Genomic DNA, 25,345 nt, shown 5'->3' on the forward strand with positions numbered 1-25,345 from the left:
ACTGGACTGCAGAGAATGTGGAGGAAAATTAACTTAAGAAGAAAGGAAAAAGGGGGCAGCCAGGTGGCTCAGCGAGTAAGAGCACCGGCTCCAGTGTTGGGACAACCTGGAGATCGAATCCCGGGCTCAGACACTCAGCACCACACCCAGAAATAATAACTGGCTGTGTAACCTTGAGCAAGTTACTTAACCCCAATTGCTTAAAAAAAAAAAAAAAAGGAAAGGTGGGAAGGGCTATAAAAGGAAGACTGAAGATTTTACATTTGATCTTAGAGACAATATGAAGCCGCTGATTATAAGACCACTTTGATCTCTGAGTAGAGGATGGATGGCGATAGGGAGAGACTTCAGAAACAGGGTAGGCATGAGGTGATAAGAACCTCCAATGGGGGTGGGGGGAGGGAGGCAGAGTATCAGCAGGGAGAAGAGAGCATATAGAAATGATGTTTGAAAATAAACTGGGGGCTGGAATCTGATGGCTTAAATTTCCTCTCTTGATTATGCTTTTGGTGTCATGGAAAGAATATTAGATTTTATGGCAAGAGGATCTGGGTTAACATCTTGACTTTACACTTGAATAGCTGTGTGACTGGGTAACTGACTTGTCCCAGCTTATTTGCTACTCTGTAAAATGAGTGGGTGGTACTAGATAATTTCTGGAGGTTCTTCCAGCTCTAAATATGTGGTCCCATGAGCCCTGATTTTTTTCTGTATCCTTGCCTAAAGTTCAAAACTTTCCAAACATATTGAGATTTCCCAGGGGGAATCCCTCAAAGCTTTAATTTCTTCCCACCACCTACCTCTCTGAGGAGATGCAGCAAAGATACTGACTGTGGAGATACCACCATGGGGCCTTTTGTAAAGAGAAAAAAAAATTCTATCAGATAAGCTATCCTACCTCTCAGCCCCAGAGCACTCTAACTCAGCAAGCCACATTTCAGTGTCTTGTGAGAACTGAAAGAGGAATTGCTGTTGTTGAATTGTTTTCAGTTGTGTCTGACTCTTTGTGATTCCATTTGGTTTTTTCTTTCTTTTTTTATTGAAGGGGAGAAGATAGGGCTATGGGGTTAAGTGACTTGCCCAAGGTCACACAGCTAGTTTTGTGTTAAGTGTCTGAGGCCGAATTTGAACTCAGATCCTCCTGACTCCAGGGCCAGTGCTCTATTCACTGCACTACCTAGCCGCCCCAATTTGAGGTTTTCTTGGCAGAGATACTGAAGTGGTTCACCATTTCCATTTCCAGCTCTTTTTACAGATGAGGAAACTGAGCAAAGCAAGAAGTGACTTGCCCAGGGTTACACAGCTAGTAAATGTGAGGTCAGAAATGAACTCAGGGAGATGAATCCTCCTGATTCCAGGCCCAGAGCTCTATCCACTATGCCACTTAGCTAGCAGGAACCAATTAAACCTATAGATGGCCCTAAAAATTACTGGACAGAGCTGACCTTTCTATTTTGACCCCTTTCAAATTAAAAACAAACAAATGAAACCAAGTGATAGGATAAACAAAGGCAATCCATATAAGACTTCTTGCCTTCAGAAAAGTGGGGGATAAAGACTCCTGATTTCATTTCCTTTTCAAAGGCAAAGAAAAACTTGGTGTACTGATATGGGGAGGGAAACTTAGAAAATGAGCCTTCCACTCTTTTTCCTCAAAATTAAGTCCCAAACCTGCTTCTCTTTTCTAAACTCTCCTATCCCCAAATGTACTCCAGTATTTGGGGGGGTGGGGGTGGGAGGAAGAGCTAGTCTATCCAAAACTTGCTTTTCTTTTCAGTATGAGGGGAATCTCTTATAGCTATCTCAGGCAAACGAATGTCCAGGAAGTCTAATAAATATAACACTAGATGTGGTTCTCTTGCACTAGTTATCAGAAGATCAAGGAGTTAGAGGTGAGACCTTGGGCAATTTCCTTAGTATCTCTGAGCCTGTTTTTATTTTTTAATCTTTGAAATAGATTATTTTTGAGCCCCCATTTCAATTCCAGTTTTATAATTCTATGATTCAGATTCTAAACTTTAAGAAAATTTGTTGTAAACCAATTTGAAGAAAGGATAGAACCCAATGTGAGTGGTTCCATTCACACCTAACACTCACTAAAAAATTGTTATGATAGTATTTATGTTTGAAAGCTGACTGAAACATCATGGCTTTTAACCAAATCCCATGCAAGCTAGTTATCCAGTGTCAAAAGCAGGCAACTCCAGTATGTATTTGATGGATACATATACAAGAAAATGAAACCCAAAGTTTCATGGCAGACCATGACCTCCATAAAAATTTCATTTTAGATACTTTATTACATACAAGTGCCTCGATAACTATCAAGTGTTTCTGCTATAATAACTGGGATGTTCCAACTTACAGGTCTGGTCCCCATAGTGTGGTATTAATTCAGGTTTAAGTTTTTCTGTGGGTTCGTACTCCTAAAACAGTAGCTAATGAGCCCCCATCCATGTATCTACTTTTACATCAGCTAGACAACGCAGTTTAAGAGAGGCATTTGATGAAATGGCTTAGTGAGAAAAATAGCAACAAAATGTTTCCCTCATAAGCCTGTGGCACACTTTCCCACAAATACACAATGCATGAATGTGAACACATAGAAGTGTTATAACACATAGGAAACATGTATGTCCAGTACCAAACATGCAGTCATAGCTCATGCTGCTATCATTTCAGGATCATTGATGTCTTCCAGTGATGTCGTTGTTCTAGTCTCATTGCTGTTGGTTTCATAATTTCCAGGGGACACTACTGGGTTCTGTTCCACTGGACTACTGATTCTGCTAGATACTGCTGAGTAGGATCTGCAGTCTCTACTGTACATTGCTCTGTGCAGTGTCTACTTTCTGGTTTAGTTGGAATCCTCAACTAGGATGCTGCCATACTCCCTTATCCTAAAATCTATAAATTCTATCTTTTTAAATAATAGGAAAAATAATATGAAGCAGCTGAGCAAAAGGAAAAAAAGTTGTTTTTTCCCTTTCCCAGGACATGTTAGCAGGCAAGATGATATGCAATAATTCCCAGGTTCCCCAGCAGTCTGGGATTGCCTTTTAATATGAAACCAAAAAGCTACTTTGGATTCTTATCCAACTTGAAAGGAAAAATCAAACAATCATTTTTAGTTACTGAAAGGTATGTGTAACTTAATTCTAATTATGACACTATTCCTTTGAACTTTGGTTCATCCAACATGGTCATTTGAAAACTGTGAAGGCAGAAAATAAAAAGAAAAAATTAGTTTAATTCTTTTTAAAATGAACTTTAGCAGTTTCTTTTTAACACTTGTGTCCTGGACTCCTCAGAATCCTGCTTTTAAATTAATAAAATAAAATACATAGCACCCCAAAGGAAATCAATTACATTGAAGTGTAGTTATAAAAATATTTTTTAAAGCAAGTTCCTGGATCCCAGTTTACAAATTCCTTATCTAGAGAATGCTTGGCATAGTAAAGTAAGTGAGAAAAGAAAATGGATTTTTTTTACAAGAAGCAATGAAGGTTAACACTTTTGGTACAGATGGTTTGTAAATTTGCTGAGGAAGAATTTCTGGGTCCTACTGGTCTGAACATTTTTACCTGGAGGGAGAATTTTATATGTACCTATGTTAAGGATAGAATTAAGGAAAGACAGAATGTCAGAGTTGGAAGGTACACTAGGGATAATCCGGTCAAGCCCTTTCATTTAACAAATGAGGTAACTAAAACCCAGAGAGATAAAGTGATTTACCAGAGGTCCCACATAAATGCACATTAGGTCTTGTATCATCATTTTAAATATAGCATGACTAACTGATAATTTTTTTAAAGGTGGAGAAGTGGTTTTTAAAGCAAAGCATGTCTACTGTAGCCTTTCTTGTATATAATTTTCTAATTTCTACAAAATTAATTGACCATTAGAAAGAAATGCAATCAGAAAAGCCCCACTTCGAAGCCATATCTAATGTCATTTCTTAGCATTTAGATTCTAAACAGTGACCTAAGATCATAGGCCCAAAATGTATAGTTTTATTTCCTTTTTATTAATTTTCATTTTACTTTTATAGTATTCTGAATTTGCAATTGGAGTGAAAAAAATTTGCAGTGTATTTGTTTTGGAAAATTTGCTGTTCAGTCATTTTTCAATTATGTCAGACTCTCTGTGACCCCATTTGGAGTTTTCTTGGCAAAGATACTGGAGTGGTTTGCCATTTCCTCCTCTAGCTCATTTTACAGATGAAGAAACTGAGGCAAACAGGCTGAAATGACTTATCCAGTGTCACATGGCTAGTAAAATGTCTGAGGCCAGATTTGAATTCAGGAAGATGAGTCTTTGTGACTCCAGGCCTGGAGCCCTATCCACTATGCCACCTAACTGCCTGAATTGGGGAAATAAGTGTACCCTTTTCATACTGGATGAAATAATTTCATACTGGATGAAATAAAAAAAATACCCTTTTCATACTGGATGAGGCGATAGAGAGGATAATGGTGAATATAGTCATGCTAAACATAAATTTTTTTGCCCAAGTGAAATTTGATCATTACAAAATGAATTCAACATAATTTTCAAGACTTGGCTTTTGAAGAGTGAGTGACCTTTGTCTCTCTCTCTGTCTCTTTTTAACAGTTCGAAATTCAGCAGCAAAATCCAATATGTCAGCACCTTATCAGAGCTCAGTGAGCTGATCCCAATGGAATGTGTCCATATCCCAGAGAGTATCATCAAGTAAGTCCTGAATACTTAAAAAATGTGGTAAGAAATGATGGGTGTTATGAAAGAGGATTAAGAAACACATTCTCTTCTGGAATAACAGAGGAAAGGATCTTTTTTGACACATATATATTTATTAAAGTTCCTGTTATCACTTTACTATTCCTCATGGCCTATAGTTAACTATTCTTTTTCTTTAAAATCCCTTTCCATATGATTATGTTTAAATTATTACCCTGCCCATGAAACTCATTTCTAACTTAACTGTGGCTTTGTAGAAAGAATAAATTTAAATGTTTTCAATTAAACTCTGTCTTTCCTGCAGACATAGCTTAGCATTGATGTCTTTATTGTCTGAATATAACTAAATATTACCCTCAATGCCTTAGTAATTGTGAAAAAAAAACTCTCCTCTTCTTTTCTAAAGCCCCATTTCATTTTCTGACTCCTCTTCAGATGAAAGCATAATCATGTAATATTTGCCAAATAGCAGGTGGGATGATTGGTGAAAATTTTCCCATGCCTACTACAGGGCAGTTCAGAAGATGCAACAGCAGCAGCCTGTAAAGATTAAAGCATGGTGAAGGATGGTCTCAGTCACAACTGCAAAAAAGAAAGTGAAAGATGCCTAGGCTTGTGGTGCCTGGGACAAAAGACTTTAAAGTGACATTTAAAGTCATAGATACCATGAGTTGGACCTACCTATACTTGGGTCATCATTGCAAGCCTACATCATTATGTGTGTATGTGTGTCGGGTTCTTTTTATTTCCTGTATGTCTGGTAACTTGTTGTTTTTTTTAAATTGAATTGGAATTGAAAAAGAAAGAAAAACTAACAAATATACATTATTTTCTTCTCCAGGTCTAAAAACCTAAATCAACCTGCTCAGAGGTTCATTCTCTAAACTAGAACCACCCTCTTCCCTGTGTCATAGACCCTTTGGGTACTCTTGTGAGGCCTTTGGACTCCTCAAAATAACATTTTAAAATTCATAAGCTATATAGAATTGCAAAGGAAACCAATTATTTTAATGTGTCATTATTAAGTTATTTTTTTAAGTTAACAGACCCCAGCTTAAGAATTCCTTCCATAAACTGTCATGGAAATATCTACCTAGAACAAGAAGTCATGAGGCAGATATATCTAGTCTTTCCAGTCCCAAAATTCAGCCATGGAAGCAATATGCTATTACCCTCTGGACTTATGGTAGTACAGACAAATTTCTCTTTGGCCAGTTAGCTTAGCTGGAATAATCATGGTACTAATAAAGCCAAGATTAAAATTTTCATCATTTTGTTACATAGTCAAAGACTGAGACCCCTAGACTTGGCCATTTGCCTTGGAAATTTGTTCCATTAGTTATAAGGAGGACCAGAAGAATGCATGACTGGAGAAGGACAAAAAAAAGTTCCCCAGAACTGAAAAATCACCTAAAGTGCAAGCCCAAAGAACAAAAATTAAAAATACTAATTTAAAAAATACTAGAGCCACAAATGGTGGAAAGCATACATTAAACATTTATGGATTGTATATATTTCTATGTTAATGGATTAAATAATCCAATAAAATGAAAGAGAGCTAATGATTAGATAAGGAAACAAAATGTCACAATCTCTTGCTTACAAGAAATATGCCTAAAAAGCAAAAACATACATAGAATGAAAATGTGATGCTAGAATAAGGTGCCTTTCTGCTGATGAATCAAGTGTGAAATAAGCATTAGCTCTTAAAAGTGCTAGTAAAAGTTTCACATTTGATACTTTGGGGAAGGCACTGTTATGTGATGTCATAAGTTCATCTATGAACATTCATCACTGGGAAGGTGTTAAACTCATCACCATAGATTTCCAAGATGATATATGTATGATATATGGTAAGGATTCTATTAGAGAAAGTTTTCTCCAAAAGGAAGAAAAAACTGAACTTTTAAAGTGTGACCTTTTATGAGAATTTCCATCCCTGTTTACATAGGGTCTTTCCTGTTACCCAATTCACCTCTTCTTATACTCCCTTCAAAATTTCCCTTCCTTCCCATTTTCACAGAACTTTAACCTCATGTTATCTGTTGTTAAGTTTTCTGATTATTTGGGTGTACAGCTCCTTCCTAGCACTGAAAAGAACTCAGTAACTAGTTTCTTAAACTAATGTTGAACAAGAAAGACTCCAAACTTCATAGATTCTCAGAGTAGATTTGAATGAGGCAGAAAGTTGATTCATTTTAAGTAGAGCTTATATTTAAACTAAGAGCATTTTGATAATTCCTAAATTTACTATTTCTCTCCAATTTTCTAGAAGACAATTAATTTGACAAAGAGCTGCATGGTATAATAAATAGGGAAAGGATTCTTTAAAAAAAAAATTAATTGTATTCCCAGATCTTTGCACAGTGCTTGACACACAGTAGGTACTTAATAAATGTTTTTTGGATTGGCAAACTTAAATTCAAGTCCTACTTTTGACATGCTGGTGCTGTGACCCTGGGTAAATCACATAATGCCCCAGTGCTCTTTCTAGGATTCTAAGGTATAGATAAGCTGTTTGCCTTAGTGAAGGGTCCAAAGGTGATGCAGCAGGTTTTCAGATAGGGACACTCTCCATGAAATAGGTCTGGGCAGCGGCGGCTAGGTGGCGCAGTGAATAGAGCACCGGTCCTGGAGTCAGGAGGACCTGGGTTTGGATCCAGTCTCAGACACTTAACACAAAAACTAGCCTGTGACCTTGGGCAAGTCACTTAACCCCAATCGCCTTCTCAAAAAAAGCAAAAAAAAAAAAAAAAAGAAATACGTCTGGGCAACCCTGTTACCCAAATAATTCATATGCAAATTTAGACATTTCCCCACATTTTGACAAAGAGAACCTACTCTTTAAGATATGTTTGTACCTGTCATCTTTTCCATCCGTGTACTCACTGTCCTCATTGCATTCATTTTTTTATCTTGTAAGGTACGATGAAGAGAAATCTTATAAGAGAAGTGTGAGGTAAAATGCTTTCTTCTGCTGTTAATGCTGGTCCCTCTCTACGTTTGTACAAACCACTCTTTCACTTGTAGGTGACCTCAACAAGCTGCCACTGAAAGGAAGCTGTCCCTATGTCCTGTTGTGTGTTTGTTACCCATCTTTCTCCCTTTCAAAGCTGTTGAGGTCCACCTTCTTTGCAGCTACTGTTTAAGACACATCCTTGAATTGTCCCAGGCTGCCAGCTGACATTTTGAGTGCCAGACAAAGCAAGTGAATGCTATTTTTCAGCTTTATGTGACACGCATGTCTCAAACCCCCTGCTACTTTTCTATCTGCCTTTAGATGGAGGAATTTGCAAAATAACATAACCTAGCAATTGGGTAGGCAGAAACGACACTATATTTAATTGAAGGAGTTTATCCCAGGCATAACCCTCAGGTGAATGTTTGAAAAGTCTGTTTATATACATGTAGACCCCACTAATGTTCTGCTCTGCTTTGCTGGGTCTTTCTCTCATGCTCTGCTTGCTTCTTCTTTTGTTTCTTTGAAAACACCTATCATTTTTGCTCGTGCAGACTGGATGAAGAGCTGAGGGAAGCATCCGAAAGAGCTAAGTAAGATTCTCTTTGCTGCTTGGCATTGCCTTTGCTTACTTTTCAGGAATGAATTGGGAGAAACTGCATGTTTGATGCCTCTACCTGCCTCCAGAGCATAGCGCTGCCCTTTAAAACAAACTGTCCCTGTCCCCTACGAACATGATCTCCTTTAATCTAACTGAACTGTTTGCCCTCAGTCCCAGCTATCTTGACAAATGTCATTATGGCTGGTTAACGTTTCTTGAGCACACACAGTGTTTAGGCACATGATTAAGCACACACATCTCCACATCTTGGTTCCCTGCCTCCTGAACTCGCTCTCCCAGGCATTGGTATCAAACTCAAACAAAAACGAGGGCCACTAATCCGTACCTAAGGACCCCCGGCTGGCCGAATACTGATTGAGTTTTAAAATGGAATGCTACTATGCTTTATTGTATTTTTACTTATTTTGTTAAACATTTCCCAATTACATCCTAATCTGGTTCGGCTGCACTCAGGCGTGCTGGGCCATCTGCGGCAACGTGTTTAACACCTCTACTCTAAGGTACTGTAGTATCCACATGTGATACATCCATTAATATAGCAAAACCTTACTAATGCTTAGGAACTGGAAGGCCAAAATGAATTCATAGAAAGCCTAAACTTGTAATATTTTTGATGAGAGGAAGAGTAATGGAGTGGGTAGAGAACTGGCCTTGATGCTCAGGAAAACTGGGGTTCAAGTCCCACTTGTCTGTGTAACCCTGGGCTAATCAATTAACTTCTCAGTGTTCCAGGTGATTGAGACTATCAGTTGCAGAGAAGGAGTCAGGGTTCATTGGTGAGAGGGAGTTTCCTCATCTAAAAATTCCCCATACCCATGAAATCATACTTATCCCATCTTGTTTTTAATACATTTAGCCGGGTTTTTATTTCTCCTAAAATAAGCATAACCTTAAGTAAGTCATTGATAAGTAGATACCTGATGGAGCTACTAGAATGAACAGATGAGAACTTTTTGTAATTATCATATTGATAAAGACTGCTGCCCTTTGGGAACTGTGTTCCATTAAACAAACTGTCATTCATCCCAACCCAAAACTTTTGCTTTCATTAGGAATTTACCTGACAAGCCCAGCCACTATCCACATTTCAATACATTCTGAATTCATTAATTGATTAATCTGAATAAATTCTTATGCCACAGAGGATAAAGTATTGGCCTTAAGTCAGGAAGACCTGAGTTCAAATCCTGACTAAAATGCTTACTAGCTGTGTGACCCCAGGCAAGTTATTTAACCGCTGTTCCCTTCAGTTTCCTCTTTTGTAAAATGGGGATGATAATGGCACTAACCTCCCAAATTGTTGTATGGAGCAAAGGTGTTCATGTATGGAAAACGCTTCATAAACTTTAAAGTCCCATATAAATGCCACATTAAAGCACTTCTGGAACCTTCAGCCACCAGAAAGTGCTAGCTATTAGCTATTACTATTAATCAGTAGGAGGCAAATTAGTAAAATCTGTGGTGTTTTTATACATGAATACTGCACAATTGGTTACCACTACTTCCTCATGACTACAGTTATCTATGTGTGTGCGCACACACACACACACACACATACTCTCTTACTCTTTTTTGTACAGCACTCAGGCCCTACATTTATTTGTGGCATTGCTAGTATCTTTGTTGTGGCTCGAAACAGAAGGAATAGTTTTTTTCACTGTGAAAAACTTACCTCCTAGGTTTCTGTGAGATCTTTCCTTCCCCCTGTCAATCAGCTGGGATGATGTGACTTTAAATGAGATAAATTATACCTCAGGTAGAATCCACTTGTCTTCTGGTGAAACTTTTAGTTTAAATGTACAATAATTCTGCAGCAGTCTGATACTGGGGGAGGGGGGTGGCGAAGGAAACTATCCAGTAAACAGTAAGCTTCACCTTGGCCCATCATGCCCATGCAAGAACAATTGAAAGCATTTTCTCCTCCCTGAGATTTATTTGCACCTAAATTTAGCATGAGGAATTGGAGGTGGCTCATTAAAGAAATAGATCCTTGTGTTCCTTGTTCTGGTTCACAGTGGGTGGGTGACAGCCTATTTTGTGGGTTAAAAGGGCTATGTAAAAAGACTTTTTACTGAGTAACATTGGACCGTTAAATTAATCTATTCTCACCTAGTAGAATATCTTCATCAATTGCTATTCATTTTTCTCCCTTTCAATGTAGGGTGATAGTTTTTGTTTGGGGATTTTTTTTAAGTTTTTGGTTTTTTTTCTCTCAAATCTCTCCCCTTCCCATTCCACCCTGCACTAGAAGGTCATACTATCACTGGCCTGACCTCTCTTCTCTAGGTAAGGTAGAGAGGGGCATTGTTCTGACCACAGACCTACCTTACCAGCACTTTATTTTTCCACTTTCTCTGTGATATAGCAGGTAGTTCAGCACTTTAAGCCTGAAGCATGTGCCCAATTTGATCCTCGCCTCTCTTAATATTGAAGTTGTGTCTTTGAAGCATTAGAAGTGCATTTGCCCAATTGCAGACATGCAAAGAGGAAATAGGCAGGTTGGAGGAACAGATCCTGTGAGTTATGTGGCCAAATGCTGGGAATTCTAATTTTGATACTGGTACCTAGTTCCTCTTTGTCTTAAGCTTTGTGTACCTCATGGCAAGTACATATTTTGGTCAGAAAATTAACCCCACCATAGAGTCATGGGTGGCAATGTGAAAACTATATCACTCCTTCCTCTTGCATTCCCACATTTGTTCCAGAAGTTCTGGGGTTTTTCTAGGTCAAACACCCCTCCTTGGCCATCACTAAGTCACCATGGTTGAGTTCACAGACTATAACCACCTGACTGGCTATCCATGACTAACCTCACCTTGTCTTTTGCTTATATTATACATTTAATTGAGAAGCCAAGCCACTGTACACATTGAAATACATTCTGAATTAATTAATCTGAATAAATTCTGAAGTCATGTGGCACAGAGGTTAAAGTGTTGAGTTTTCTCTATATAGACAAAAAACATGTAGGGAGGAGAAAAAAATCTTTGGAGACCAAAAGAAAGTTCTAAAATATTAGTTTCATATAGAAGAAAACTTAGAAAATAAAAAAAGATCTGCCTTCTGTAGAGAGTAGAGAGTTCTGAATGCTTTGTAAAGGACTCTAAGTGTTGTATATCACTATATGAGTGACAGGCCCATGACATATTGGCATATAAGTAGAACATTGAATAATTACTATGTAAATATGGTAATTATGATTTTCTTTGATAGGATATACAAATGCCAAAACAGACCATAGCTTGACAGGTGAAGCTAAATTTTGTCATAGGTTTAATTCAATCAATCAACAAACATTAACCACCTACTACTATGTCCTAGGCACTCTGCTAAGTGCATGGTATTTCTTCTTGTGATCTGTACTCTAACAAAGGAAAAAAAAATCCAGAAAAACCCCCACTTTAGAATTATTTGATTTGTATTGTTCTACCACAATGCTTGACCTCCTCCCCAGACTAACATTCCTAAGTAATATTTTGTTTATAGCAAAGTGTATAAACTCACTTAACCCACTTCAGTTGGCTCACTGGGGGCAAGTTACGAAAAACTATGTTTGGAATTCAGTGAGAGATGACATAGCATAATATTTTGGCTTAGGGAATCAACTATGTCAATAATTCATTTCCACATAATTGAGGGTTAACTGTAAACATTCTTGCTAAATATAATAAGGCCACCTTAGTGAAACCCTACATAGAAAGAAAAAAGTTTCCTCATTTGAGGGTAAGAATAAAATCTTCCAGTCATATTTATTTTCATTCAATCAACTATATAATTGTAATCAGAGTAAAGAAAGGCAGAAATTCTTTCCAGGTCAAGGAATCATAGAATGTTAAGAGGGAATTGACCTTAGCAAACATCTAGTCTTTCCTCTTCATTTTATAAATAAGAAACCTGAAGCCCAAAGAGGGCAAATAGCCCCACCAATATCTCACTCAAATGGTGTCATGACTCCAAACCAGATCTTCTGAAGCTTTCCCCACCGCACTGCAGCTGCAGAGTCCTTATTCACACTCCACTTATCTTTTTGTACTTTCCAAATCAAGGTTAATTATTGTTCATAAATAAAGTAGATCCTCAGAGAACCATTGTCTTTATCAACTTACAAAGCTGTGTACCAATTAGTACTGTGTAAATGATAGTTTAGTAAACACTTGATGAATTCCTGAAATATGCTATGCCTGCCAAATGGTCACTGTGGGGAAAAAATGTTCACTGCTGCCTCTTTTTCCTTATACCCAGAGCTAGCTGCCTTTCAAATGATCCAGAAATGTCTTCTATGGAGCAGGAGTAAGAAATCCCCCCATTCATGGCAGCTCTGTTTTTGTTTGTAATAAATTATGGCTGCACAGGGACAGAAGGCTTTGAGGAATGGGTAAACTCATCTCAGTTGTCCAGCTAGCCTTAATGTTTATGACGTCAGCAGCAGCTAGAAATCAGGCTTCTATGAAGTTGGGTTGGCTCACTGACACTTAAGAACATCACCTCCACAATATGAGCATCCTAAACTTACAATCTCTTGAAGTGGGCCCCAAGAGCACTGAAACTTCAAGGAAACAAAATTTAACATGTGTTTGTCTTCAATGGAGTGTTCCATTCAACTGAATTTGAGTTCATAGATCTACTATAGAGCTGGAAGGGACCATGGAAGCCTTCTAATCCAACCTTCTCATTTTATAAGAGATGAAATAGGTCCAGGATTTGCCCAAGATCACAAATGTATTAAGTGGCTGAGGCAAGATTTGAAGCCAGGTCTTTTGACCTGTACTCAGAACCACTACACTAAATACTATCTCCCTAATTTGTCAATCGCTTCTTGAATTAATTTATATCATCAGTTACAAAGTTTGCTTAAGGACACATTTCAGGCTGCTTATCCCAAGAGTCAATCTAATTATGGCTCTGACAGAATAGATGGTTCCTACTGACATTTCTTTTGAATTATATACCAGTGTCAGATTCAAGAACAGCTTGGGGAATGGAGGTTGAGTATGTAAATCAACTATATAGTATCACAGAAATTACAGTTGAAATGAATATTAGAAATAATTTAGTCCAAATCTTTCCTTTTGAAATATGGAGAAGCTTTGGTGCAGAAAGATGTGGGAGGGAACTGGCAACTTGTCCAACGTCACACAGATAATAGCAATGCCAGATCTGAACAAGATGCTGTGATGTAAATTCCATCTTCTTTTTTAGTTCATTCTAGTAGGTTTAAAGACCTGATTTTAGATCCTTTCTCTGTTGCTTGCCACCCGTGTGACCTCGTATAAGTCACTGAACTTACCGAACCTCATTTTTCTTTATCCATAAAATCAGGCCACTCTCCTACTTGACTTCTGAAGTCCCCCTTTAATATTATTTAAGGGAATATGACCTCTAGCAATACAGACTGCAACCCATCCTTTCCTGTCCATCTTTGTGCCTCTTGAGGCCACCAGGTTGTCCACTAGATAGAACATTGGACTTTGAGTCAGGGAGAAAGGAGTTCAAAACCCACCTCTGACACTTACTTGCTGTGTTACCCTAGGCAAGTCATTTAACTACCCTCAGTCTTAGTTTCTTTATCTCTAAAATGGGAATAGTAATAGCACCTATTTCATGGTGTCATTGTAAAGGTCAAATGAGACAATATATGTGAAGTGCTTTGCTAGAGAGCAACTGATGATGAAGCATGTCACCCATCTCTTTAAAGAGTGGTGATGGAATCAGAATGCAGACTGATGTGTGTGCATGCACACACACACACACACACACATACACGCATAATTTTTTTTTGTAGACATGGCCAAAGTGAGAATTTTATTTGCTATGGTTGCAAGCGGTTTTATTTTCCTTCCCCCAAACAGGAAGAATGATGGTGGCAAGTACAAAAAGTAGGTCTTTGTTCATTAAACACTTTTAAATTTAACTCTCAATAATAAAGTACTTAATAAACTTTAATGTACTATTCAAATGATAACTATTATTGGTGGTAATGATATTATTATTGTTATTATTATTTCCTCCTCTAAATCCACCATAGAAGTGAGGTCTAATATTTGGCATCTGATATTGTACTTTCCACTGTCCCTGTAAAGCAAAAGGAAGTCACATAAGATTGAGGGACCTTTAACTGTTTTCTTTGTTTTGTGGGTTGTCATAGCCAAAGAATGTATCACCCTGTGGCTAGTGTATTGGTGCTGACCCTTTCTGTGGTTAGTGAGGCTGGTCCTCCCAAAGCATATATTTTCTGATGCCCAAGGATCAGTGTGTGCCACATCGATTTAAAGAGCTTGGGGTGGCCATCGTATCACAATGCATGCAGAATGTTCCAGAAGACAGGGCATTTTTGCTTGCAATAATGCTTTTGATTTATTCTTTTTGGAGTGGGGGAAGAGAAGTATTTGCTTTGCATACACAATTAATTAGGGTCACCTTTATAGCTTAGTATCCTAATAAAGAATCACAGAATTTCAGAGTAGATAAGTACATTAGAGATCACCTAGTCTATTTTCCTTTGCACATATGAGAAAACTGTGGCTCAGAGAGATTGTGATTTGCCCAAGATCAAATAGCTTGTCAGTAGCATGGGAGGCTCCATGAAATCTGTTGTTTTAAAAATGAGTGGCCTTCACATAAGCTGTGGTTGTAGAGCTTTCTGTATCATTGATTAATCTTTGAAACCCTGGAAGGAATGGAGCAATCACAATTCAGATGTGACTCTTATTTACTTTGCTTCCTCAAATACCTGAGAGCCATTGCTGTTCTTCAGACTTCTAATGGACATTATCTTGGAGAGCAGGAGCATGACATTATAGCAGAGTGCTGGGACCTGGAGTCAGGAAGACCTGGGTTTGAATCCTATTTCAGACACTTAGAAGTTGTGGGACCTCGAGCAAGTTATTAAACCCTCTGGGCTTTAGTTTCCTCATCAGTAGTATGAGTGGGTTAGATTTAATGACTTGTAAGGTCCCTTTCAGCTCAAAACCTATGATCCTGTCAATTCTGGACAGTGAGCACTAAATAAAAACTGTATCTATCTGGTCAGACACATGAGGAGTATGGAGCAAATCTCAAAAATACATCATGGAGGAGGCAGAAGCAAGTTATATGACTAGGAAGTGAAGTCTAAAATACTTTAATTGAAACCTTTGAAACTGAGCAGCTATTTACTGTAGACCACACTTGTATCAAACCTTTGATGTGAAGGGAAAAGCTAATGTGAGGGAATTTTGCTATGGAAGATTTGGAAAAAAAAGATCACCCTTTCTGCACAAATATATAATTTCTCCCTAACAGAGCTCTGTGCTCCACAGCTGCCTGAAAGGGCATGGATACTGAATTCTAGAATCTCAGTGTACCCTCCCTGCTGCAACTGCTTTGGAGTTTACCCAGACCTCTCATTTTGTTCTATATGTTCATGTATTGGTGTTTTAATTTGGGATGCGGGCAAGGGAAACTTCTTTTCATTTTAGTCTGAGTCCAGTCTAGTGCTTAGGGTGGGGCATGGAAGGAGAACTATTTTTCTTTTCATGTCTGATTCCACTCTCCCCCTTCTGAGGAATATAAACGACTTTGGAGAGCCCGTCTTGTCATTCCATTTCCCTCTTTTTATTTCTCTTATCTTACCTACTCATCCTCCCCTTTATTTCTTGAATCCTTTCCTTTTCCCTCTCCACATCCCCAATACCAATGTCAAGAATGTGATTAGGTTTGGGGACTGTAGAGAAGTCATTCCCTCCTACTTCCTGTCGTCTCTCTTCTTCCTTCTTGCAAGCTCCAAGTTATTTTCTCTGGTTTTCAAACATTACTATTTGGTGCTTTGGGAAAGGAGGTGGATATGTGGGAAGTGGGAGTTTATTTTTTGTGGAAGCAATTTATGTCTTTTGTAAATGGCACAGGATTGATTTAAGATTTAAAGAGCTTTTTGGTAACACTGAATTAATAGGGATCACTGAGAAGAAATGTATTGCTTTCTCCTATTTCCAAAGAAAAGAAAGACACATTGATTTTAATACATCACTAAACTATCCTATTGGGCATTCTGCAGCCCTCAATTTTTAAATAGCCATAAAAATCATGAAAAATAATAGAATTATCCCAATGCTTCACTATCAAACATAATGATAGAAAACTGTTCCCATCAGTTCTGACCAAAATCTAATTTTCCGTAAATATACTGTGCCATGTTTTCAAAAACTAATCCCAGAACTGTTTTCTCATTTTCATGCGTAAATATAATTTACTTATTCATTTCCTGAAACTGAAAAATACATACCTCAGTGAATATGTTTCTGTTTGAAAGAAACATTAGCATAATTTAAACATGTGTGGCCAGCATTCTGCATTGCTACCTTCACCATTAGCTGTATGCCTCAGATTTTACTATTCAGCTTGTTGGAACAAGGTTATGTTTACTTATTTGTAAATGTAAAACCCAAACTTTCTTGCTCTTGTATACTGGTTATGTAAGGTCTTAATGACACAGCTCTTTGTTCACAACAGATTGAAGCACTGATCCTGAGGCTATAGGTAGGAATTATGTACTGATATGGCCCTAGGAATAACTATTGGGAATATAAAATGTAAATAACTGTGGAGAGGGATGGAGACCTCTAGCAAGAACCCAGGGGTCCCCTGATGGGGCAATATCCTCAACAGCATTGTTACCCTGGTCTGAACTTGGAGGGAATGACTATAAATGGGTAATTGTCATTCTAAAGAATTATTTAAAAATAGTATCTCTCTCAGTGAACCCTGAGCCCAATAATAGATTTCCATTAGTAATCTGAATGGTAAAACAGAGAGCATACTCTTAAAGTCTTCAGATAAAAAGACAAATGAACAACAACTTAGGTGAGAACACAAAAATTTCAATAACTCAGTGAAACTAAATAAAGTCCATTAAGGACAAGGCATGTGAAGAACAAAAGTTAAAAAGAATATTCTCCTTTGACAGAAAAGGATTCAAGGGTCATAATAGATTGCAATATGGATGCACTGCAAAACGGTAGCTTAGAAAGCAAGCCCATTCTTGTGATAGCACAAATAATTATTATACAAATATATAAAATAGGTTCATCATAATGAATTGATTGATAAGTAAGTATTTATTAAGTGCCTACTATGTGCTAGATACTGTGTTAAGCACTGGAAATACAAAGACAAAATAATTTCTGTTACTGAGGTGTTTGCAATCTAGTCAGGGTAAACAACATACACATAGATAGCTACATACAAAATAGATACAAGAATACAAGATTTTTTTGGAGGGGGTTGGGCAGAAGGCACTGTAAGTTAGGAGAATCAGGAAAGGCTTCATGTAGAAGGTGGAACTTGTTCTGAGTCTGGAGGTTAACTAGGGATTCTATGAGATGGAGAGAAGAGGAAATGCATTCCAAACATGTGGGACAGCCATTGTGAAGGCACAGAGACTAGATATGAAACACTGCTTATGAGAAACAGTAAGAAGCCCAATTTGATTGGACAATAGTGTGTATAGTTATAGGGGTGGAGAGGCAAGTAGGACCATGTTGAAACGGCTTTAAATGGCAAACAGAGGAGTTTCTATTTGATCCTAGAGTTAAAAGGAAGTCACTGGAATTTGTTGAACAGCTGAATAACACACTCAGACCTGTGCTTTAATAAAACTGTTTTGGTGATTATGTAGAAGATGAATTGGAGAGGGAAGATAGGGCATGACAATTAATTAGAAGGCTTTTAAAATAGTCAAGGCAAGATCTTATGAAGCCCTCAATTAGAGTGGCAACTTGTGTGAATGAAGACAAGGAAACAGAAGTGAAAGTTGTGGGGGAGGTAGAAATGAAAAGATTTTGCAACTGATTAGATAGATAGAGACAGTGAAAGTGAGGAATTACAAGTTTGGGTGACTGGAAGGATGGTGGTCTCCTTGACAGAAATAGGGAAATTTGAAAGAGGAGTGAGTTAGTGGTAGGAATAGGAGATAGAAATCGACATGTTCTGTTTCAGACATGTTGAGTTTATGATGCCTCTGAGACATCCATTCAAAATGTCTAAAAGATACTTAGCCTAAGACTGATGCTCTGGGAAGAGACTAAAGCTGGATAGGTAGATCTAGGAGTCATCAGTTTAGCAATGATAATTAAGTCAGTGTGAGCTGATGAGGTGACTAAGAGGCAGCAAGAAGAGAAAAGGACTAAGAATAGAGGCTTGGGGTACACCCACAGTTAGGAGGTGTGATATGGATGATGGTCCAGCAAAGAAGACTGAGAAGGAGCAGTCAGATAATTGCAGGAGAGCCAAGAGAGAGTTGAATCACAAAAACCCAGACAGGAGAGAATATCCACGTGGAAAGGATGATTAGTAATGTCAAATGCTGCAGAGGTCAAGTAGGATGAGAACTGAGAAAAGATGATCAGATTTACCAGGTAAGAGATCATTGTTAATTTTGGAAAGAGCTTTTAGTTCAGTGATATGAAAATCCAGATAAAAAAATGAGTGAGAGAAGAGAAAGGGAATGAACTCAGCTATCTTTTTCTCAGAGTTTGACTGAGAAAGAGAAAAGAAATTTAGAACTCCAGCCTCAGGAAATCATAGGGGTAGTGAAAAATTTTTAAACCCCTCTTCATATTAAACATAAGTAAAATCTTACAGTTCTATAATATGTTAATACCCCAGAGGAAATCTGGGATATTTTGGAGTTATTATTCTGCCATCATAAAAATAAAAAAATAATTTGCAGAATCTGACTGTTAGGTGAAATAAAATTAAAACAGAAATGTGGGTCCCAGAGTAGAAAGCTATGGCAGATCCAAAGGGATCTATACCAAGTGGAATATTAAGAGTATGAGGTGTTAATCATATGATGATTGCTCACATAGGTTCTAAAAACCAGTCTTGCCTAGGGTCCACAAATTCTATCATGAAAACATGATATAGTAAGCCAAAGAACACAGACTCGTGGGCACATAGAAAAAAAAAAAAAACACTGCAAAACTTCAAAAGTAACTTAATCCAACAATTTCTCTCTTTTTTTTTTTTAACAATATTCTCTCAAAGGCTATCAACTGACTTTCCTTTCTTTTCTGTCTAGGGAGGGAAGATGACAGTTGATGGTGTTACACAAAGTTTTTGATGTTTCCACCCATTTAAATTACCCTACCTCTTTAGGGCAAATCAATTGGTTCCTAGAAAATATTTCTGCTATGTTTAACTTAAAATGAATGAGTACTTTACTGGAAATTACATCTTCCAGGTTAACCACTTATTTGGTCTGTCTGAAACAGGTTACTTAAAAATTTTTATGGATGCCTTAACTACCAAGGAAGGAATACATTTCACTCATATTATCCTACAAATAAGAATGAATCCCAAATCTAAGCTTCAATGTGGCCTAAAATGCTTCCAGGGAAAGTCAACATAAGGAAGAATATTAGCTGTTCCCATATGGTAAAGGAAGGAGTGGGAATCAGGAATTGGAGGATTTCATTCCATCTATTTTTCTCATCGAGGTCCTGCATGATTTATTTTAAGAGAATAGGAGAAGGAATGAATTTTTAAAAATGTAACAAGTGAACACTGAACAGTGACCTCATGCTTTTCTCTCCCTCCCCCTCTTCCCTTTTAATTCCTCATCTTGGAAGCATTGACATGAAGCTGAAAGAAAAACTGTAGCTGGTGGGGGTTTGCAGAAGAAGATTCCTGAACTGAAGTTCTTCTGAAGCATGCCTACCTAAAAGGAAGAGATGATTCGCGGCTCACTTTGCACTACCTGGTGCCATTGGAGACTTCAGGGCGGAGGTGGGGGGAAGCAGTGGTGAACTCCTCTCATTTAGCCACAGTTTTTATGTAATTGTGTGTGTGTCCAATTAAGTCATTATCCTGTGATCATGAGCCTCATGTGCTCTTTAGTTAAACCCTTCCAAGAAAGCGGAGAGTTCTGTTTTTATACACTGCTGACGGTAATGTCTCTCATTTCTATCACCTCTTAGATAAGCCAGACGGGAGTGTTAAGGAATAAGGCACTTTAATTCCAGAGATTACTTCTTTTCCTTCATAAGCATTTTAGAGGAAGATGGTTTCATGTCTTCTTCTGTTATACTCAGCTCTAGCCACACAGCTTCCCCCATTCACATTGGTCCATAGGTCACAAGGCAGGGTGTGGAAACTTGGTTCTTAGAATGCCTAGTTCAACAACCAGTCAGCATACCTTAAAGAAACTTCCCAGACAGAAATTCTTGTTTGAACCCAAACCAATGTTGTTTTTTTATTTGACTCATCTGACAGATTTATTTTCTTTTAAGATGTGGCATCTTAAAAAACTGTTCATCCCACAGTGTAAGGAGACATCCTAAGGCTAGGGAAGTTGAAATGCCACACATGCATGGTTTTGTGGGTGCTGTCATAGCTTTAGTCCTTCAGTCTAGACTTTCAGCTTAGTGTTGGTTCTGCTATCTGAAAGTATTAACAGCATACAACAGCAAACACAGAATAAGTCAACCATTCATAAAAACAAATGTGCTTTAAGATTCTCTCCTTTGACTATCGGCTCATGGTGTGTTCTTATTTACAAAAAAAAAAAACTAATTCCTTCACATTTTGTCAAAATAGTACATTTTACATAGCAACTTTATTTTGAATTTGTAGGCCAATATCATGCATATTTTTGTTTTGTTTATTTGTATTTGTTTGTATTTACCCAATAGAATGAGTAAACATCATAGTTTTATTTTGTGTTTTTATAAATGATATAAACACCTTTCATTCCACTTAAGAGTAAAATGGATAGCCTTTTGAAAAAAGATGGCAAACCGCTCACCACAAAAATGTTGGTCTGGCAGTATTTACATGGCCAAAATGGTGGCTGACCTTTAAAGGGCTTTAATGGACAACATTTGATGCTAATCTCACTTTTTTCTGGATGTATGTTCTTAAATTCCAATGCTACCTATCATCTATGGGCTAGAATGAAGGAGAGTTGTGGAATAAAGAGTTTCCATTCCAGTACTGCTGTAATTGAAGAATTGGAGAAGATTCCAGTTTTGATTCCATGGAATGGTGGGTCTTTCCCTTTTCTGTGAAAGACCTTTGGAATCTCAAATACTCAAATGGATCTATGGTCTCATCAATATGGAAGTTCCACCCCCATCCCACCATAATGATGTCAGTCACAGTGCCTCTGTGGTTGCCCATCCTAAACAATTTTTCTCCAAGCTGTCCCATAAGCTCACCACAGAATTCTGCCCAACCTTTGGATATCAAATTGAATTTTAACAGACTCCTCTTTACAACTTTTACAAACTTTTCTCTATAATCAGCAGACTTTTCCTTTCATATCTTCTCCAGACTTTTCTGTCTTTTCCCATTCCCTAGCCAAGACCTATCAGTCCTGGTCCTTGGTCCCACAAATGTGCCTGTAATTAAATAATTTCTTCTGAATACTTTAGATCCCATGACCAGCCCTACCTCAGACTTCCAAAAATTCCTGCCTTAGGGAGCACTAGTCATCCCAGGCTATTCTATTTCAAATCTGGAAACCAAATACAGTTCTGGGGAGATAAGCTTGAGGACACATATAAGTTGGTAGAGGAGCAGAGGTCATTTCCAACTGGAGAAAATGCTGAAATCTCACCACTGGACGTTGCTTTTGATTCATCCTACTGATTTATTTCAAATAGTCCTGATAATCACAGTTGTAGACTTCATCTTTACTGAGTCTACCTTGGATATCTTTACAAGTCAGTGACCTTCCTTGGGCTTCTCCATTGTTTGCATGCCGATTCAGATACTCAGTTCTTTGCTTTCATATTCCACTAAAAAGATAGACAATTAAATAAATTCTGCTCACCAGATAAAAGGCACTGTGCAAATTCAATCCAAAAGAATCCAAGGAGCTGAAAATAATACCTAAATATATAGATATCTATACTGACCTTCACATTTTGATCAGTTTTGCCCTCTTGTTGACTTTTGGAAACTGCCTAGCACTTTACCGGTGAGTCAATGGTTAAAGGAAGGGAGGATTTGGGGGGAAATTATTGCCTTCCAAATGATGCTGTTCCCCACAAAACAACTCCCTTAAATAAACAAGTGGAAATTTTCATGGACTAGGCACTCAGACAATAAGAAACTTTGAAGACAGCAGCTAGGTATGAGGAGAAATCCTGAAGCTCCTATTGAAGCCATATGATGTTCAAAAAGAGTTTTGACAGTAAGACCTACATTGAGGCTTATTAGAAAGTCTGCTATAGGTCTCCTCTTTAAGATATCTTAAATATCCAAATATGGTAATATGTTTGCAATTATATCAATGCCTCTCAGTAGTTGATTCACATAGAAACACTTAGAATTGCACAAATTAATCTTTTATATACAAATGGGTTTTTCTACTATGTATCGGTTTGCTCAGAATAAAGTATATCTAAACTCAGATTTTGATTTGGTAAAATATCTATCTATGTGTAACAATGCTGCCTAAATTGTATAGACTAACCAATACAGAAATATGTAATAACATTGTATGTATGGCCTCTCTATAATTCTGAAATAAAAACTGTAATCCCAGATATTGTATTTCCTCTTTAGCCCTATAAGAATTTTTATGCAAATTCTGTATGTGTCAGGCAATCAATAAGCATTTATTAATCTCCTACTATATGCCAGTCACTGTGCTAAGTGCTGAGAATACAAAGAAAAAGAAAAAAACAATCCCAGTGCCCAAGAAGCTCACAGTTTCATGGGGGAGAGAACACACAATTATATACAAAGTGTGTGTGTGTGTGTGTGCACATGTACACAATAAATTGGGGATAATCAACAGAGGGAAGGCAGCAGAATTTAGGGGTATCAGAAAAGGCTTCTTGCAGAAGGTGGGCTTTAGCTGTGACTTGAAGGAAGCCAGGAAAGCCAGGAAGCTGAGATGAGGATGGAGATCCAGGCATGAGCAACAGTCAGTGACAGCGCTCTGAGTCTAGAGATGGGATGTCTTGTGTGAAGAACAGCCATCACTTATGGAATTTCTATTTATTCTTTAACTGTTGCCCAGTTCAACCTTCTGATCCTATTACCCCAAATTACCTTCTTTGGTTCAGTTTGATTCAACATACATTTAATACATACCTAAGATGCAAGAAGATGTGCTAGGACTAAGGATAAACAGAAAAAAAAAATATTCCTTGCCCTCAGGGAACTTACGATCAACTATAATATTTGAAATACTTATGTTTTAGGGGCAGCTAGGTGGCACAGTGAATAGAGCACCTACCCTGGAGTCCAGAGGACCTGAGTTCAAACCCAGTCTCAGACACTCAACACACAAAACAACTAGCCATGTGACCTTGGGCAAGTCACTTAACCCCAACTGCCCTGCCTTCCCCCTGCAAAAAAAAAAAAAAAATATATATATATATATATATATATATATATATATACTGTTGTTTTTAAGGTTTGCCTATCCTCTGTGTTAGCAATTCCCAGAGCTTTAGGAGTTGCTATGTAGTTCTTTGTTAAACTTCCCTTGACCTAGTATTTTGTTTCACACATGCAAAGTGCTACATGGCATTCATCGAAAGAAAAACAGTTTTTTAACACCTTCTTTCCACCCCTTTCTCCTAAATAATTAAAGTCAACCTGAGGAATTGTAAAATCAGGGTTATGAATCACTTCTGTGGCATGTACTCTAGGTGCCTTAACATTAAGTGTGTGTCTCCTGCCCTAATATTTACTGAGTTAAGTCCATATGGTCTTCCAAAATTTGACAAATTCATTCATTTTCTGAATCTATGAATCCTTGTAGATGTTCCAGGATATACAGACATGTAGGACATAGATATTGTGCTGGTCTGAGAAGAGGAAAAATAGATGGCTCATTATGGATGACGGAAAGGAGGGAATAATTTTCCAATGCAGACACTAGGTTTCATTCAGGTTGCTCTAATAAGTAACTTGAAGCCATGGAAGCTAGTCTTGGAAAAAAGTGTTCCAGGTCATAATGAATCCCTAAGGGATCGTTTTCTTTTGCATTTATCCTTGTACTTACTCATTTTAGCTGAGGTTAGATGTATTAGTTTGGTATAGCTTGCCAGGAATAAGTAAGTGACTCCACCCTGAATTGCCTCACCCTGTGTTAACTGTTCAGTTAATGTTTTATGACTACACTGATGCAAAAGTATAGGTTTTTACAGAATAGGGAGGCTCCCCTGTGAGCACAATTTTCCTAAAGAGGACCAGCATCCATAGCTCTAATACTGTATGAATGGTTATAGCATGCTCATTAATATAAGATTTTTTTTAGCAAAAATTTCCTTCAAAAGGAAGACATAGAACAATTTTGACCTAAAATGTGAATGGATTAGATTCTTCAATATAATGAGAGAAAATTACAAAATAGATATACAAGCAAAAACTAACAATCTACTAATTATAAGAGATAAATTTGTAAAAGTCAATCAATAATCAGCGTTTATTAAATGCCCATTATGTACCAGACACCAAGTTAGATACTTGGAATACAAATTCAAAGAGTGAAAAAAATCATTACTCACAAGTTTATATTCTAATGGAAGATATTAAAAGTACATATCTATATGTATATATGAATGTGTGTGCACATATACATATGTGCCTATGTATGACATAGCATACATATAAAGTGAATAAATCTAAATGTATACAAAGTAGCAAAATATGTGATAGTTTGGGAAGGGAGACACTAAGCTGGGATCAAGAAAGTCTTCATTTAGAAGATGGTGCTTGAACTTCATCATAAACGAAGATAAAGACTCTATAAGGTAGAGATAAGGAAGAAGTTCATTCTGGGCATATGGGATGGCCAGCACGAAGACAAAGAGTTGGAAGATGGAGTGTCACCTGGACAAAATAGTTTGAAAGAAGGCCAGTTTGGCTGGATGAGGGGTGGGGAAGGTATAATCAGTGAGACTGGAAAGATAGTTTAAGGCCAGGTTATAAAAGATTAAAAAAGCTAGAGAAGTTTATATTCTATCATGGAGGCAATAAGAAGTAAATGGAGTTGATCAAGTAGAGGAATGGCATGGGTCAGATCAGCAATTAAGGAAAATTATTTT

General features: G+C 37.6%; 1 protein-coding gene across 1 annotated transcript in view; it reads left to right on the plus strand.

The window, feature by feature from the left end:
- Positions 1–22,830, plus strand: part of PRUNE2 (prune homolog 2 with BCH domain) — a 320,598-nt gene extending 297,768 nt beyond the window's left edge. Inside the window, exons 16-18 of the mRNA XM_069105659.1 lie at positions 4,615–4,713; positions 7,643–7,678; positions 19,907–22,830. Of these exons, the coding sequence (XP_068961760.1) occupies positions 4,615–4,713; positions 7,643–7,678; positions 19,907–19,937 (166 nt within the window). The 3' untranslated portion in view covers positions 19,938–22,830. The remainder of the gene's footprint in view (positions 1–4,614; positions 4,714–7,642; positions 7,679–19,906) is intronic.
- Positions 22,831–25,345: the final 2,515 nt, after the last annotated feature.

This window comes from Petaurus breviceps, unplaced genomic scaffold, assembly GCF_028583685.1.
Source record: "Petaurus breviceps papuanus isolate PSGF00001 unplaced genomic scaffold, PetGlider_PUasm1.0 138, whole genome shotgun sequence".
Taxonomy (NCBI): domain Eukaryota; kingdom Metazoa; phylum Chordata; class Mammalia; order Diprotodontia; family Petauridae; genus Petaurus; species Petaurus breviceps.